This window comes from Lutra lutra, chromosome 10, assembly GCF_902655055.1.
Source record: "Lutra lutra chromosome 10, mLutLut1.2, whole genome shotgun sequence".
NCBI lineage: Eukaryota > Metazoa > Chordata > Mammalia > Carnivora > Mustelidae > Lutra > Lutra lutra.
In genome coordinates, this window is record NC_062287.1 from 98219321 (window position 1) to 98235465 (window position 16145).

Here is a 16145-nt window from a genome sequence, read left to right on the forward strand (position 1 = left end):
GGAGAAAACCCCTGGTCACTGCAGACTGGTGGCAGCTGACGATCGAGGGGTCTGGGTGGAACCTGGGAAACCCCCACTCATCCCATCCAAACATCCATAGGGTTCCATGAGCCAAAGCTCATTTTTGAGTCTTGAACTCCATATCCTGCTCCCTACAATCTAACAGCCCATCATGTTTGGGCTAAGGTAATCTTCCTAGACTCCAGCCAGAGCTAAGAATGTTGTAAGCAAGCAAAGGAGGTCCCAAGGCTGGCGCAAAAGACTCAGAAGCTGCAGATCTGTCTACTGGGTGACAGGACTCTACCCTAGCCGGCCTGCGGTCTGTATGGCTGCTGGCTGAGTGCCTGAGGTGGAAGTGCTCAGCTCTGCTGGTCCATGGGACCACGCAGCCAGCCCATCATGTAGTTGGAGAACCACTGCAGTTCCAGAACCAAGCTTTGCAGCTGATGCTGTTGGCTGCTGAGGGAGTCCCTGGAGGCTGGGCTGGGCTGGACTGGACTGGGTGTTAGAGCCTGAGCTCAGCTACAGGATATTTTGGGGGTGAGGACAGATAGTAAGGTAGTGTTACCGCCTGGGCTCTTTCCTACCTCTTGGGAGGGCCAAACTAAAGCTGTTTGCTACCAAGCACCGTTTTTCTAGTAAGCAAGCATCCCGCCCATCTGGACAGGAACAGGCTGAGGGCTTGAGAAGCCGGAGCCAGGCTCCTACTGCCAGCAACTTAAGATTCCACATTTCCACGGGACGGAAGGTCCTGGGAAGTCAGAGCCAGCCCCTCCCTGTTTAGCATCGAAGACTGACACACAAAATAGGGAACGCCTGAGCAGCCTGCAGTGGAAAGTTGGAGTCGTGTTGTGTGACAGGCGGATGCAGGAACAGAGAGCAGCTGGGGAGAGGAAGACTGAGAGGACGTGGTGGGGTATGGCTGGGACCATGCAATTCCTGGCTTGGCTAACAGTAGCCATTTGCCTTCTCCCTGGGGTGACTACAACCCAGCACCATCCAGGTACGGGGCTTTAGGGTGGGGTGGATGGGAGCCAAGGAATGCTGCCTGCTGATAGCAGTTAAAGTTGGTTCTATCTGAACCTAGCAGGGCCTATGCACCGTGGGCACAGTGGCAGATTAAGCTGTGCAGCAGGGGTTAATAGTCTGGGCCCTCACCCTGGAACCAGAGAGGTCCAAATGAAGGGAGGTAGTCCCAAGTGCCCTCAACACCAGCCCTGGACAGAGGTGGGCGGTGCCCTTATTCTAGATGTGCAAACAGGACCTCTGGACCTGCCCTGGGCTCGGGACCATCATTCTAAGGACTGGGCAGCACACCAGAGTGTGAGATGAAGGAAGCTGCAGCAGACAACCTGCCTTGGCTGGCTTCCCTGCCTTCCGCATGATCACTACTGAGGGGCAAGGAAGGAGCAGATTTCTTCCTAAAGGGGTCCTCAACCCTTGGGGAGAGTCACTGGCACTGTCTTAGGTCATATTGTCCCAGATGATTATAGGGAGGGGAAGTGAAGTGTCTTGTGACCCAGTGGTTGGGAGTTCTTTGCCAAGGGAACTGTAGAAGTTGAAGGAGGAGTCCTGGACATTTGCCAAGGTGCTATCTGGGTTTGGGATGATGATTTGGGGATCACAAGACCTATGCCTCGGAGGGTGAATGTCAATGTGTGTGTGTGTGTGTACGCGCACGCGCCTTTAAAGGAAGGGGGACATGGGATGGTCTTCCTGGTTTTGTAGATAGAAGAACCTCTAGGCCTCTCTACCAAATAGCTAAGGGGCACCTCTGGGAGGCTGGGGGTATTCAGGGTGGAGCTTGGCAGGAGCCTGATTCCTTTCTGCTGCCCCAGGGCAGCCCATGGACAGCGCCAGCGTGGGAGGTGGCCTGCAGGAGCCAGAGGCCCCGGAAGTGATGTTTGAGGTCTTTCCTCCAGCCTGGGATATGGGGAGGGAGTGTCCAGAGGTCCCTAAGCTCAGGGTTGGGAAGGGGGATGTCTCAAGCTAGGCCTGCTGGGCGGGGGGGGGGGGGGGGGGCGGGCAACCCAGCATGGGTCCTATTGCCTGCTTATGCTCCCCCCCACCCAGCCCACTCTTGCTCCCTGCCCTGCCCCCAGACCCCAGCCCACCCCTTACATGGCTCCCCTTGCAGCTACTCTGGGCTGGGCTGGAGCTGGATGTCATGGGGCAGCTGCACATCCAGGATGAGGAACTGGCATCCACACGCCCAGGCCGCCGACTCAGGCTCCTCCTGCAGCACCACGTGCCCGGTGACTTGGAGGGTGCTAAGCAGCGGCTGCAGCAGTTCCAGGATCTGCGGAAAGGGCCTCCTCTTAGCCCTTGGGACTTTGAACATCTGCTTCTCACAGGCTTGTCCTGTGTCTACCGGCTCCATGAGGCTAGTGAGGCTGAGGAGAGGGGTCACTGGGCCCAGGTCTTCGCCCTGCTAGCACAGGAAACACTCTGGGACCTGTGCAAGGGCTTCTGCCCCCAGGGGAAGCCCCCATCTTTGGGGCCCTGGGCCTTGATCCTTGACCTCTTTCCCTGACCCTCCCCTTTCACCTACCAACCCACCACTGCCCCCCAACCCGTGGCCCAAGCCAGACCCATCCTGGGCAGTGGCTTCCATCTGGCATGTGGTCCTTCCCACTGTATTCAGGTCTCTGGGCTTAGATTGTACCCTGGAACCCAGTTTACCCCTTCCCCATTTTCTTCCCTGAGCCCTGGGAGGCTAAAAACCTGGGTCTCAGGCATCAGGTACAGAGCTAAAAGCAGGCCTTGCAGGTGTGTGTTGGGGGTCAGGGTTGAGAAGTATGTTCAAGAGATGCTGAAAAGAAAGCTGCCCCAAGGAAGGCCAAGTCAGATGCTCCAACTCCTACCCTGGCAGTCTGTGACAAGTCTTGCAGAACCTATGGGGACCTTGTGAACGCGCACCACCCAGTCCTAACTTACATACCCCTTTTAAATCCCAACCAGTGCTCTGGAGTCCCTGTGCCCCATGTTCCCCGTCTAGACTAGAATAGACTGGACATTTTTAGTTTGGTCTGTTGGAGGAGTGGAGGTAAGCAGGTGGAAGCGCGTTACCTTTCCTTGGGGGGGGGTGCGGGGGTGGAGGGGTGGAGTTGTGGGGTGGAGGGGTGGGGGAGCAGGTGTTTTGGTCCATCTCAACAAGGCTCAGATGAGCACCTTGGAGGGGGAAGAGATGCTGCGAGGGACCTGAGACAAGCTGAACCTGGCTGATGTAGTCCTGATTCTGTGTAGCTGTCCCATAAAATGTTCTGTTCTGGCCTGCAGCCTCTGTCTTTTTATGCCCAAGTAAGTTGTTTAACCCCTGCCCTGGGCGAATCACCTTCCCTGTCCTGGGAGGGCAGGAGGTGGGGCAACCAGGAATCAACCGCTCATCCCCCATAACCCTGCTAGAAGAAGGAACGTTCTGTTTCCTTGAATCCCATACTCCCCAGAAAGGAAGCAGGGTGTGGTCCCTTGTCACAAGAAAGAACCAGCTGCACCCAGAGTGACGTCGTAGGTCTGTGGGAAGGAGGTAGAGGGACTGACTGGAAAGGAACGTGAAAGGGAGTCCCTGAGGGGTTGGGCGAGTCGGGTTCCGTTCAATCACATTCCCATCTCCTCGCCCACCCAGGGCCTGACCAGATCCTGCCCTCGGCCTTCCGCCCCCCACCGCGGTCTGCAGTAGTCCGTGCCTTCCCGCCCCGCCGGAGACCACAGCGTCGCCGAGAGGACAGAGCGCAGGACCCCAGGCGGACAGGCGCCGGCGCAGGCCCACTTTATTGGCAGAGTCAGCCGCACCGAATAGGCCGTCATGCTCGCGCCGGCGGGTCGCTCGGGCCGCGGCCCGGCTTCGCATGCACGCCCCGGGCCGCCCCGGGGCTCGTCTCTCCGGGCGGGGCTCAGAGCTCCGGGGGCCCGAGGCCCGGCTGGCCGGCGGGCGCGAGGTCGGGGTACACCAGGAAGCCGGAGAAGGTGATGTACTTGCCGTGGTTGCTGTAGGCGCCGTAGCCGTCGTGATCGTGGCTGAGCAGCCAGACGGCGTCGCCGCGCCGCAGCGCCAGCATCACGCTCTGGCTCTGCATCTCGCGGCGCCGCGACGCGCCGTCGTTGTAAATCATGGCCTGCACCTCGTCGCGGTTCTTCATCAGCTTCACCGACAGCGTCTTGCGCGGCAGCTTGCCCAGCGTGAAGGAGAAGAAGTAGGCGCCCGGCAGGCGGCAGCGGAACACACCCGCCGCCGCGTCGAAGTCGCCGCCGATGTTGACGAGCTCCGTGTCGAAGGCGAGCGGCCGGTGCCGCGGCCCAGGGCCCGCGTCCGAGCCCACCAGGCTGCGCGTGCGCGCCGCCGAGAAGGCCGAGCGCGGCTCGCGGGGCGCGGGCGGCCCGCGCGCAGGCGCGTCGGCGTCGGCGTCGGCGTACACCAGGTAGCCGCTGAAGGTGGCGCCCGGGGCGCCGAGCGCGTACTGCGGGGCGCCGTGCAGCCGCAGCCACACCGTGTCGCCGTAGTCGAGCTGCAGCATGGCGCTCTGGCTGGCGGCGCGCCGCGCGCCGGGCCGCCGCTGCTCGTCGAAGGCCAGCGCCTGCACCTCGTCGCGGTTGCGCACCAGCATCACCGACAGGCTCTTGTGTGGGGCCTTGCCAGCCGTGAAGGAGAAGAAGTAGGCGCCGGGCACGCGGCAGCGGAACTGGCCCGTGGCCGCGTCGAAGTCGCCGCCGATGTTCACGTACACCTTGTCGAAGGTCACCGCCATCTCCGATGTGCCCTCCAGGGGGGTGGTGCGTGCCGCCGAGAAGGCCGAGCGCAGCTCTGTTGAGCCCGCCGCCGCGGGCCCCAGGGCCCAGCAGGCGGCAGGGCCCAGCAGGCCCAGCAGTAGCAGCAGCATGGTGCCTGGGAGGGGAGGCAGAAGGGGAAGGAGATGGGGCTTGTGCAGGGGCTACCCGCAAACGCCCAGAGTTCCGAGACTGGGAGGCGCTGTTATTTTCACAGCCTGCCCCTGACCCACAACTAGGACTGTTTCCTACGCAGCTGGACCAGGTCAGCCGTTCTCAAGCTTCAGCGGGCCTCAGTGTCATGTAGACGGCTTACTAGAACACACGTTGTTGGGCCCGCACCCCCAGAATTTCAGTAAGTTTAGGATGAGGCTTGAGAATTTGCATTTCTAACAAATTCCAAGTAATGCAGATGCTGCTGGCCCAGGGACCGCACTTTGGGAACCAGAAGATTAAGCCAGTGAATCTCCTCTTTTTTTTTTTTTTTTTTTTTTTTTTTTGGTAAGAAACGAACCACTTTCTCAAGTGAAGGCTCACACACCTGTAACACAGATACAAGCAGAAATGCTTTGGTGGAAGAGGCCTGTAACCCTTCAGCTGGGTTTACCCCCTCCCCACCTTGGCACCACAGAGCGTGGTCAGGGCATCTGTTTCTTTCAGCCTGATTTGCTAAATTTTCCTGTGGCTATTCTATGGACCTTGGCCTGCCCCTCACTCAAGCACTAGTTCTCTATACTGATGGCCACTGTTTCAACCCCCACATGGACAGGAAAGGAAATAGCTGCTCATTGACCCCTTTCCTGGCCTCTGACCCACAAGGGTCAGCCACCACTTTGGACCTCTGGACTCCCCAGGGGCCCTTCTTGCAGCAAAGAGGTCAAAACAGCTGGGCTTTGACATAGCTCCGTCTGCACCCCTCAACCTCCCACGGGTGAAATCAGAGTAAGACTGACTCTTTCCTCTGGGCTTGAGGGCTGGTCCCTGAGCAGAAGAAGAGAACCAGAGGCTCCCATGAATAGAGAGGGGGAGCAACAACTGCAACAAAGCTTTGGCAAGGCTGTGAGGTCAGCAGCTTTGTTCCTCAGTAGTGGTGGAGGGAAAGACTGACAGCTAGACCTGGGCTCAGTTCCTGGCTCTACCACTTAAACGTGTGAAACCTTCGGCAAGGTCCTTAACTTCTCTGGGCATGGCTTCTTTTATGTAAATAGGGAGACCTGCCTCAGTCTTACTGTGAGGATGCTCTGAGGTGGCAGGTGCAAACCCCATTTGTGAATGGTAGTGTTGCCCGGGTGTGCAGGTGCTTCTCAGCCTTGAGAAAAGTGATCTGGTCAAGTTCTTGACATGAGGAATTAGGGACTCAGTAACTCCTACCCCTGGGAGCTTGTGAAGGCAGTGCTTAACTCCATCATGCTTCTGTAGGGCATAGGCTTTGGAGCTTGAATACCCAAAGGCCCTGAAGTGGAGACAAAGTGGGAAAGAAAATGAGCTGACAACAGCCTGGGAAGTACTCCGGGAGTGTGTGTAGCTCTGTGGCTCTTAGAGACACTGTGGGCTTGCTGAGAAGGACTGCCAGGGGCAGAGCACGCTCCAAAAGGACATTCGTCTTCGGGCAGGTGGGCACTAGAATCTAGCCCACATTCTACTTGCCCTACAGTGTAGAGCTGCTGCACCTGGGGAAGTGTGCCTTTTTCTAATTAGGACCCCAAGTCCCTAACCCTTCTCTCCCTACAGAGGAGGGACCTTTTGTAATTTCTACAAAGGCACCCCGTGGGGTAGCCGATACCCTTGATGAGGGCAGGGAGGAAGAAGGGGACCCATCTACAGTGATGAAGATTGCACCTCCTGAGTATTCCCTTTCATAAAGCTCTTTGGACACATCTGGTCTTGCAGCAAAACTTTGAGACAGGTGGGCCCTCTCCCACTTTATAGATGAGAAATTCAGGCCCAAACAAGGAAAGAATTTTGGCCCAAGATAATCATGCACACCGAGGCACCCTTGAACCAAGGTCTTTTGACTCCAGATTCAGTGTGCCTTCCTCTCCACCACCTTTTTTCCTCATAGACACAGATATTTCCAGGGAATCTGTCCTTAGCCTCGGTTTCCCTTTTTTGGAAAAATAGGAGAGGGGAGAAGTGGAATGAATCTTGGGATCCAGGGTGAAAGAGAAAGAAAGCAAAAAGGAAATGAACCCAATGAAACAAACAAGAACTCTAGCGTTTTGCCTTCCTGGAGTATGGGAACATCTCAGCTCTTTCTAACCCTACTCCTCCTTCTAGCAGGTCCTGCCCCCGGAGCACCTGCCCACCCTGCCTTCAGCCATCTCCCTGCAGAGTCTCGTGCACTCCACGAGGACCAGAGGGTCCTCCTGTGTGTACAGTACTCAGCCCCTGCCCATTTCTCACCAGCACTGCCATTTCCCAGATCCCTAGGTCCCCATCCTTCCTTAAACCCCCTTCCCCGACCCCAGGGCCGGTCAGAGGTGGGAGGGTGTCAGGTGGGCATCATAGCTCCAGGAAAGGAAATGGCTGTTCCTAGCTCTGTCCAGGTGAGGCTCAAAATAGTCATCTTCAAAGAGACGAAACTGGGTCACGGAGACCTGGGCAGACCCAGAGCCGCGGAACCGACGGGGGCGGTGCCGCTATGTCAGGCGAAGGGGATCTCAGAGCCCCTCTCCTCGCCAAACCCCACTCCCCAATGACCCCCTCCTTCAAGCCTCGCTAAAACCTCTTCCCACCTTGAAAGACCCTCATGTTCCCAAGAAGATAAGCCCTCGTTTTACAGAAGCCAATTAATCCTTCCTCCTGAGAAAAGAAATCCCTCGGGAGGAGGTACCCTAGACGCCCCCCCCCCCCCCCCCCGTCCGCCCCCTTGCCAACCTTCCTTCATCCATCCCTTCCGAGTGAAAGCCCTTGAGCTTCTTTCATGAAAAAGCTCTCAGGTCCTGCTTTTCAGCATCAAGGAACCCGATTACCCCGGCGCCTTCGCCCGCCCCCGCTTCCACACGGGAGAAAGCTTGGCTCCCCGCCCCGGAGCTGCCCTCACCTGGCTGGGGGCGGCTGGCGGGTCGGGTCCGCTCCGAGCCAGCGATCCGGCTCGGGGCTGCTGGGTCCGGACTCCGGGCTCCCCGCTCCGCGCGGGCGCCGGGGCTGCGCACTGACCGCCCGCGCTGCGGCGGGGCCGGGCCTGGTGGCGGCGGTGGCGGCGGCGGGGCGCTGGGACCCTGGGACCCCGGGGCGGGCGCGAGGCAGCGAGGTGACAGGGAACGAGGACGGCTGAAGAGCAAGGCGAGCTGACCGGCGCGAGGAGCGGCAGGGGAGCCGCGGGAAGGGGGAGAGAGGAGGAGAAAGGAGAGGGAGGGGCGCGCCGAAGAAGGGGAGCCGCGCAGGGCCTAGGGGCACCGCACGGAGGAGGCCCCCCAAGCAGGCTGCACCGAGCCCTGGGTTCTTCCTCATCCGTGACCTCCCTGGAGCTTCAGGCTCTGGTTCCACAGAACACACATCATCAACCCAAGTTAGCAAACGGGGAAACTGAGGCCTGAGGCAGAGGACAAACTGGGGGTGGCCTGGGGCACTCTCCAGACCGGCCTCCTCCCGGGTTTGAGGAGAGGGGACTGCCGCAGAACACAGACTGGACAAGCTGCTGGGTGGCAAGGACAGTGGAAGGTGAGATTTTGGCTGGGACAGATGTCCAGGCTGAATGGCACTGGGGGAGGGGGTCTGAGGGAAGGGAAGGATAAATGGGTCAATGTCACCAGTAAAGAAAGAGCTTGGAGTGACCTAGTTTCTCTTCCTTGCCTCCGAATCTGAAAATGCCCATAGATAGTTAGGAAGGAAGGGAGGAAGACCAAGCCCCCAGACATCGGTTGGTCAGGCTGGACCCCCTGAGGAGGGGATGCAAAGGAAGGTCATCCTTGGGACAGAATTGAGTTTTGGCTGACTAGGCTGCTTCCCCAGTGCCCACAAGAAAGGAGAAGGCACTGGGCGGGCTCGGAGGGCCCGTTGCAGAGGGACACCGACACCTTGCCTACCTGGGGTGAGGGTAACAGGATCCAGCCAGACATCAGGGCCAGGAACAGCTGTCTTCCCATCTCAGCACTCACCAGAGGACCCCCCACCACCACCATTGGCCTCCACTCTGGGTTTTGACTCCTGCAGCCATCTTGGACTCCCTCCTCAGGGCTGCTGCTCTCTCCCAACAGCTGTGGGGGTATGCACCTGCCTGGCATTCAGTAGGTGTTGACTGAGTAGATGGCTCTAGAAGGGCCCTACTCTCAGCTGCCAGGAGCTGGTGCCCCCCCGTCTCCCTCTGGCTGATTCGGAAGACCTGCGCTCTGGTCCTGGCTCTGTCGCAGACCCTGTGTGTGGACCCAGAGAAGCCTGGTGCCCTGGGAAGCCGTCTGCCCTCTGGAGCTTTCCTTCTGGAACTATCAAAAACTCCTGTGACCCCAGTTAGTCTGATGCAGGTTAGTTCTCATGAAGGCGTTGATAATGATGATGGGCTCATTAAGTTTTCTTCAGGGTGTTAGGTGAAGGATGAATGCGTACTTGCCTCAACAGAAGGAAATGAACAGAGGCATTTCGTGCTGGGCACTGGGGATATTTGGGGCCTCGGGTGAAGTACCTGTCTAGCCCTGGTTAGATCATGGCTGTGCCCTTCACCGGATTCAAAAGCTTGGGTCAGGAGCCTATGGGAAGGCGTGAGGCAAGGGAAGAATGGGATGAGCCACGCAGGGATGTGGCAGGAGGGCTGAGGAAGGCAGGATGCTGACCTGTGTCAGCCACAAGCCTGTTAGAACATTGGTCCTCTTCTGGACCAGAAGGGTGAGGCTGCCATCTTGAAACTGCCTTTTGAAGTGTCATTCCAATGGTGGGAGGGCAGGGAGGAAGGCAGGGTTCTCTAGCAAGACCATTATATCCTGGTGGGGGCCTGGCTCGGGCTAAAAGCCATTTGACACTTTCCCTGGGTCCATAAAAAGTTCCACAGGAGCAGTCAGGGTCGGGGAGACAGGTGGCTGAGGCAGAGGACAGCAGTGTTAGGGGCCACTGGGAAAGAGATCTGGAGAAAGAGGATGCCATGAGCTGGTGGGTGACTAGGGCAGGCTGGAGTGGGGGGCACAGGTGTGCCAGAATGGAAGGAGGAGGTGAAGAGAGCCCTAGGCTATGTTGTACTTCCTGCCTGCTCCTACTTTGTTGTGCATTGATTATAACGCAATAACAATTTTAATGTTCTCCTTTTACTGAGTGTAGCAGATATTATTAGTGACCCCCACCCCCACGTCAACCTGGAGGTCGTTGGCCGACATTTCCTGAATTTGCTTCCAGTCTCTCCCGGGACCTTCTTGGCTGGGAAAGTGAGTGTGTGGCAGGCTGCAAGTGGAGAATTAACACCCCCAGGGGAACCCTCAAGCAAGCAGGGTCCAGAGTTAGTGGGTAAACTCTATGGGTTTCGGGCCCTCCGTGGGACAACTTCCGATTGTCAGACACATTCCGGTCTAAGACACTCCAGCATGAAGTTGAAGTCACCCATGGGAAAAACCCACTCTTCTCTGTTCACTTTATTTGGTTTTCTCCCTTCCTTGTCTCACTTCCCTACTCCTTCACCCTGCTTCTTGGGATTAGCTTTTAAATAAACTACTTATACCCAAATCTTTGACTCGAAGTGTGCTTTTAGGGGAACCCAAACTAAGACAATGAACAATAACTGTGTTTTAAACTGTGGTATGTGCTTTTTCACATCTGTTCCCTTATTTAATTTTCTTAACATCCCCTGAAGTAGATACCATTAACCCAATTTTACAAATGAGGAATGAAGTGGTTATATGCAGGGAGAGGAGGGATTGAAACCCAGGTGTGCTTAGCTCCAAAACCTGATCCTTAACCACTGTGTTCAGCAGCCTCCCTAATTCTCTGATCCTCTTTGGATCATATATTTTCATGTGTAAAATAAGGGATGGGCTCTTGAGTTTAAGCGGAAGCAATGTACCCGGTTTCTCCTGGGGCTAGGCATGGCCAATGTGAAGCTATTGGGAGAGAAAGTGCTTGAAAGGGGCCAACTCAGCTAGAAAGCCCTCTCTTTTGCTATCCCCTTTTCTATTCCCTCTTCCTGGAATGCATACATGAAGTCTGGAGCCCCATTTGCCATCTTGGGCCAGGAAACACCAGTGAAGGGTTTTAAGGCACAGTCTTAAGGTAGGTGCCCAGGAAGAAGCTGAGATGAAAAAGATCTAGAGACCCTGCCCTCAAGGAGCTAATCATTTAGTGGGAGTGGCTGGATATGCATAGAAAGAACCCTAACAAGGTGAAAGAGATCAGCCTCCAGAGCTGAGCTGGTAAATGCTATGAGAGCTCAGGGAGGGAAGAATTCTACCAGCAGTGTGTGGGGTGGATGTGTGTGTAGGGAAGATGTCACAGAGGGGGCTATTTCTTTTTCTTTTTAAATTTAGCTCTTTTACATTTTTTTAAAAGATTTTATTTATTTCACAGAGAGAGAGAGATCACAAGTAGGCAGAGAGGCAGGCAGAGAGGGGAAGGAGGCTCCCTGCTGAGCAGAGAGCCCCATGCAGGGCTGGATCTCAGGACCCTGAGATCATGACCTGAGCCGAAGGCAGAGGCTTTAACCCACTGAGCCACCCAGGTGCCCTACATTTTTTAAAAAGTAAGCTCTACATTCAACTTGGGGCTTGAACTCACAACCCTGAGATCAAGAGTTGATGGTGTCCTGACTGAGTGAGACAGAGACAGAGGCGGCTATTTTTAAATAATGCAAGGGTTTGGCAGTGAGGTGGAAGAGCAGGGGTGGGATCCCATCAAAGGTAAGAATATGAGCAAAGGTGTGAGGTGGCCTAGACAGGGCTTGGGGAGGAAACCTTCCATGTCTCAACTCCGGAGGGAAGGGTTTGTGATGGGAAGGTACGGCAGGTCAGGTGCATGCGCTTAGATGCCGAGCTGAGGAGCTCAGACTATCCTGCAGCACAGGGGACAGAGCTCCAAGCTGTATTTTAAGATTACTCTGGCTGAGAGATAGGGGACATAAGAAGCACCATCGGGGAGACCTACAAGAAGACAAAGTGTGCAGATGAATCTAAACTACACAGGGCTAGTCAGAAAGGAAAAGCAAGGGAGGAGACGGACCGGAGAGAGACTGAGAGAGTCCAAGAGCGACAGAGAGAGCACCCGTACAGGCTCACAATTTAATTAGCTTCCTGGCTTGCCAGTGGATTACAGGGGAATTAACAGAGCTCGGTGTCTAGGGACCTTGCTGGGAGTTGAGGGGAAGTTAATGAGAAAGACAACAACATGCCCCAGGGAGAAATGAAAGAGGAGCAAGTGTTAGCCCAGCAGAGATGCTGGCAGGAGAAACAGATGTCGGGGCTGCAGTCTCTGTCTTCCCGGGAGATTTCAGCCCTCTGGGGAACAAACATTTAGAGCTCCTGGGTGGGGGTTCTAGCCCCATCCTCCAGGGTTCCAGTTCCTCTGAGTGCCTGGTAAGTAACCCTGGAATGGAAAAGTTGGGGGCGCCTGTGAGGGTCAGGTTCCAAACTCTGCCGTTGTTGGGTCCCCAATGTTGGGTCCCCCAATAATGGGTCCGTGATTAAAGGAGCGAGACTGATACAAAGCGAAGGTCAAGCAAAGCTTTATTTCGAGCCCAGCATCGAGTCAAACCGACCAGCCGGGGCCACGCCTCTTACAGAGAGCTCGACCCTCCCTGCCTCACAGACTAACTTTAATAGAGCAAAGGCCCTGTGGTTGGGCCCGGCCACACACAGGTGGCCAATGAGATTACAATTCACCCCATAGTAGCTATTTGAACTAGCCTATCTATCACCTTGGTCAGAATTGGTGCCCAAAAGGTGGGGCCCACACTCCTTGGTAGCTAGGGAGACCGTATGCGCGCTTTACTGATTGAATGTCTCCCCCTGACCCGACTCATCCCTGCATTCGGGCTGTTATCTTCACTTGACCTGATCCACCCTTGTATTTGGGCTTTGTTGGGGGGGGGGGGGGCGGCTGGTTTCCTGGACTTGCTTTTAAGTTACCCTTGGCAGGTGGGGGGGGGGGCAGGGTCAGTTTAAGTTTTACTGCATAAACAACAAAATGGCTGTTCAACCGAGGTGGGGCCACTCTGGCTAAATAGGCCCTTACACCATGACCTCTCCCCAGAGGGGGACTGAGCTCCGGCCCCCTTCAGCACATGGGGAGGTTGAGGCCTGGGGATGGGGAGGTGACCTACTCTTAGCAGACGTGGCAAACGGCATTTTCCAAAGACAGCTACAATAGTATTTCCCATCCACCATGCTCTTTTCATACTGGTGACCTTGCCACTCCCCTCTTAAGAGGAGGACTTGGGTTGGGTCCTAAAGGGAGATACTGCTTCTGCCCCGTGCTCGCTCACTCCCTCTCGAAACTCTCTTGATGTGAGAAAGCCCAGGCTACATGGAAAGGCCATTTATGAAGATGTGGTGGCCAACAGCCCAGGTCTGGACCAGCTACCAGATTTCCAAGGTCTGGTGCAAGATGAAAATACTGGGTCTCTTGTTCAAAAATCAAGGGTTTGACGGGTGACCATAGAGCATTCAACCAGGCATTGAGCCCTCTGAAAGGCAGGGCTCGTGCAGCTAGAAGCTGGCCCGGACCCCAGCGTGGAGGCTGCAGCATCAGTGGCTCACAGCCTGAGGAGGCCTTTGAGAGGATTCCGTGTTCAGCCAGCCACCCTGACTGCAGCGTGTGTGGCAGGCTGGCAAGGGACACAGAAGACTGTTTTATTTTTATTTTTTTAGAATAACAGATTTTTTAAAAGATTTAATTTATTTGACAGAGTGGGAGAGAGAGAGCACAAGTAGGGGGAGCGGCAGGCAGAGAAGGAGAGGGAGAAGCAGTGAGCAGGGAGCCCGATGCGGGGTTTGATCGCAGGAGCCTGGAATCATGACCAGAGCCAGAGGCAGAGGAATCATGACCAGAGCCGCTGAGCAGACAGCCCGATGTGGGGCTCGATCCCAGGACCTGGGGATCATGACCTGAGCTGAAGGCAGAGGCTTTAACCCACTGAGCCACCCAGGCACCCCTGTTTATACTTTTAGAAGTATAAAATCTTCCATAGAATCATAAGTGCAACAACTACGAACACATGCTGATACAAGGGTGTGCTGTCCAGAGTGCCAATATCATTACGATGCCTAACATGAACAACTCTTTGGTGAAATTGTAAACTAAACAAATTGCAATCCTTCCCCAATTTACAGGGAAGTTACATTCTTGGAAAATACAGTGTACATTAAAACCATGCAAAAAATTTTGTTTTGTATGGAAAAGCGGGTTTTGTTTCTTACCTACATTAATGTAGTAAGGAATGAGAGCTAATGTTTCACATAATCAAAGGTCCTAAACATTATAGGACACCTACCATCCCTGTGCACAGCCCACTAGATGCCAAAAGTGTCCCTCAATCATTGTGACAACCAAAATGCTCTCTTATCTTTCCCAACTACTCTCAGCTCCTGCTTTGGGCAATGTTGGATTAGAAAGGGGCATGTGGTCTTCTGGGCTTTCTGTAATATTGTGTGAGATGATACTTGGAGCTACTGACTCCATCTTACAACCATGTGGGGGAAAGCATGAGGACAAAAGCTAATACACTGGGGATGACAGAATGAACAGATGGCAAGGCTCATGGTCCTTGATGATATCACTGAGCCACTGAGTTAACATGGTCTGGATTTATCCTACCTGTGGACATCTCATTATGGGAGATGATAAACCCACTTCTTGGTTGAACCACTTTTTTTTTTTTTTTTAAGATTATTTATTTATTTATTTGACACAGAGAGAGATCACAAATAGGCAGAGAGGCAGGCAGAGAGAGAGGAGGAAGCAAGCTCCCCGCTGAGCAGAAAGCTGCATGCGGGGCTCGGTCCCAGGACCCCGAGATCACAACTGGAGCCGAAGGCAGAGGCCCAATCCACTGAGCCACCCAGGCGCCCCAGAACCACTTTTTTTTTTTTAAGTTTTTTTTTTTTTTAATTTATTTACTTGACAGACAGAGATCACAAGTAGGCAGAGAGGCAGGCAGAGAGAGAGGAGGAAGCAGGCTCCCCGCTGAGCAGAGAGCCCGATGCGGGGCTCGATCCCAGGACCCTGAGATCATGACCTGAGCCGAAGGCAGAGGCTTTAACCCACTGAGCCACCCAGGCGCCCCCCAGAACCACTTTTTAAATAAAGATTTTTATTTATTTGACAGAGAGAGATCACAAATAGGCAGAGAGGCAGGCAGAGAGAGAGAGGGGGAAGCAGGTTCCCCACTGAGCAGAGAGCCCAATGTGGGGCTCGATCTCAGGACCCCAAGACCATGCCCTGAGCTGGAGGCAGAAGCTTAACCCACTGAGCCACCCAGGCGCCCCCTTGGTTGAACCATTTTGAGTTGAATCCTCTGTTTCTTGCAGTTAAAAGCATCCTAACTTTTACAGGTTATTTTCCCCTCTCCTGGTCTTCTTTAAGAGTATATTGAGAGGGGGGGCGCCTGGGTGGCTCAGTGGGTTAAGCCTCTGCCTTCGGCTCAGGTCATGATCTCGGGGTCCTGGGATCGAGCCCCGCATCGGGCTCTCTGCTCAGCAGGGAGCCTGCTTCCTCCTCTCTCTCTGCCTGTCTCTCTGCCTACTTGTGATCTCTCTCTGTCAAATAAATAAATAAAATCTTTAAAAAAAAAAGAGTATATTGAGAGGATTTCCCACTCTAGGGCCTGTGAATCTAAGGGAAAATAAGAGAGTGTGGTGACTAGAATGAGGGGTTGGGAAGGAACTGGAAGATTCCATCTCTTGCATAGTATCTGGGAGGATGGAGAAAGAGGAGTGGATTCAGTCCGGGTAAGATGACCACTGGTTCCATTTAGGGCACTGAGATCACACTAGATTTGGGGGATGGAAAATTAGACCTACATAGTATCATCTCAGGCTAGTTAAAAAAATACAATTACATAGGAAAAGATTGGATGAATAAAACCAAAATATTTAGTTATTTTTGGTAGGTTCAGGGATGATATTTATTTTCTCTGTATTATTTTTTCTATTTCCCAAACTTCTCCAACAAATTTATAGCTTTCATTTGAAATGTAATTTAAAATGTCAATAAACTATAATTTCTTTCAAAGGTATCAAAAGAAGTAGGGCAGTGGAATGGAGTATAAAATCCAATATTAGATCCAAATACATACTGGAATTAGAATACTATAAAAGTGGGATTTTAAGTTTATTTTTTAAAATATATCTATTTTATTTTTAATTATTTTTTTTTAATAATTTCTACACCCAACATGGGGCTCAAACCCATAACACCAAGATCAAGAGTCACAAGCTCCACCTACTGAGGCAGCCAGGTGCCCCTAAAAGTGG

At 54.3% G+C, this 16145-nt stretch overlaps 2 protein-coding genes across 2 annotated transcripts; one reads left to right on the forward strand and one right to left on the reverse strand.

Annotated features, from left to right (window-relative positions):
• The first annotated feature begins 758 nt into the window (after positions 1-758).
• FAM180B (family with sequence similarity 180 member B) lies at positions 759-3321 on the forward strand. The gene is made up of 3 exons (XM_047690620.1): positions 759-1003; positions 1839-1909; positions 2138-3321. The coding sequence occupies exons 1-3, from the start codon at positions 865-867 to the stop codon at positions 2531-2533; spliced, it is 606 nt and encodes a 201-aa protein (XP_047546576.1). The 5' UTR covers positions 759-864; the 3' UTR covers positions 2534-3321.
• Positions 3322-3758: 437 nt separating this feature from the next.
• C1QTNF4 (C1q and TNF related 4) lies at positions 3759-8029 on the reverse strand. Its single transcript, XM_047690613.1, has 2 exons — positions 7808-8029; positions 3759-4882 (listed from the first exon to the last, which is right to left on the reverse strand). Exon 2 carries the CDS (start codon positions 4875-4877, stop codon positions 3894-3896), a length of 984 nt encoding a protein of 327 aa, XP_047546569.1. The 5' UTR covers positions 4878-4882; positions 7808-8029; the 3' UTR covers positions 3759-3893.
• Between the last annotated feature and the right edge of the window lie 8116 nt (positions 8030-16145).

What these genes read in the sequence shown, in the direction of transcription:
- FAM180B (XM_047690620.1), top strand. Translation starts at nt 865, where the DNA reads ATGCAGGAACAGAGAGCAGCTGGGGAGAGGAAGACTGAGAGGACGTGG. An exon ending in TACAACCCAGCACCATCCAG is followed by an intron (nt 1,004 to 1,838) that starts GTACGGGGCTTT and finishes CTGCTGCCCCAG; the next exon opens with GGCAGCCCATGGACAGCGCC. An exon ending in CCCCGGAAGTGATGTTTGAG is followed by an intron (nt 1,910 to 2,137) that starts GTCTTTCCTCCA and finishes CTCCCCTTGCAG; the next exon opens with CTACTCTGGGCTGGGCTGGA.
- C1QTNF4 (XM_047690613.1), bottom strand. Translation starts at nt 4,877, where the DNA reads ATGCTGCTGCTACTGCTGGGCCTGCTGGGCCCTGCCGCCTGCTGGGCC.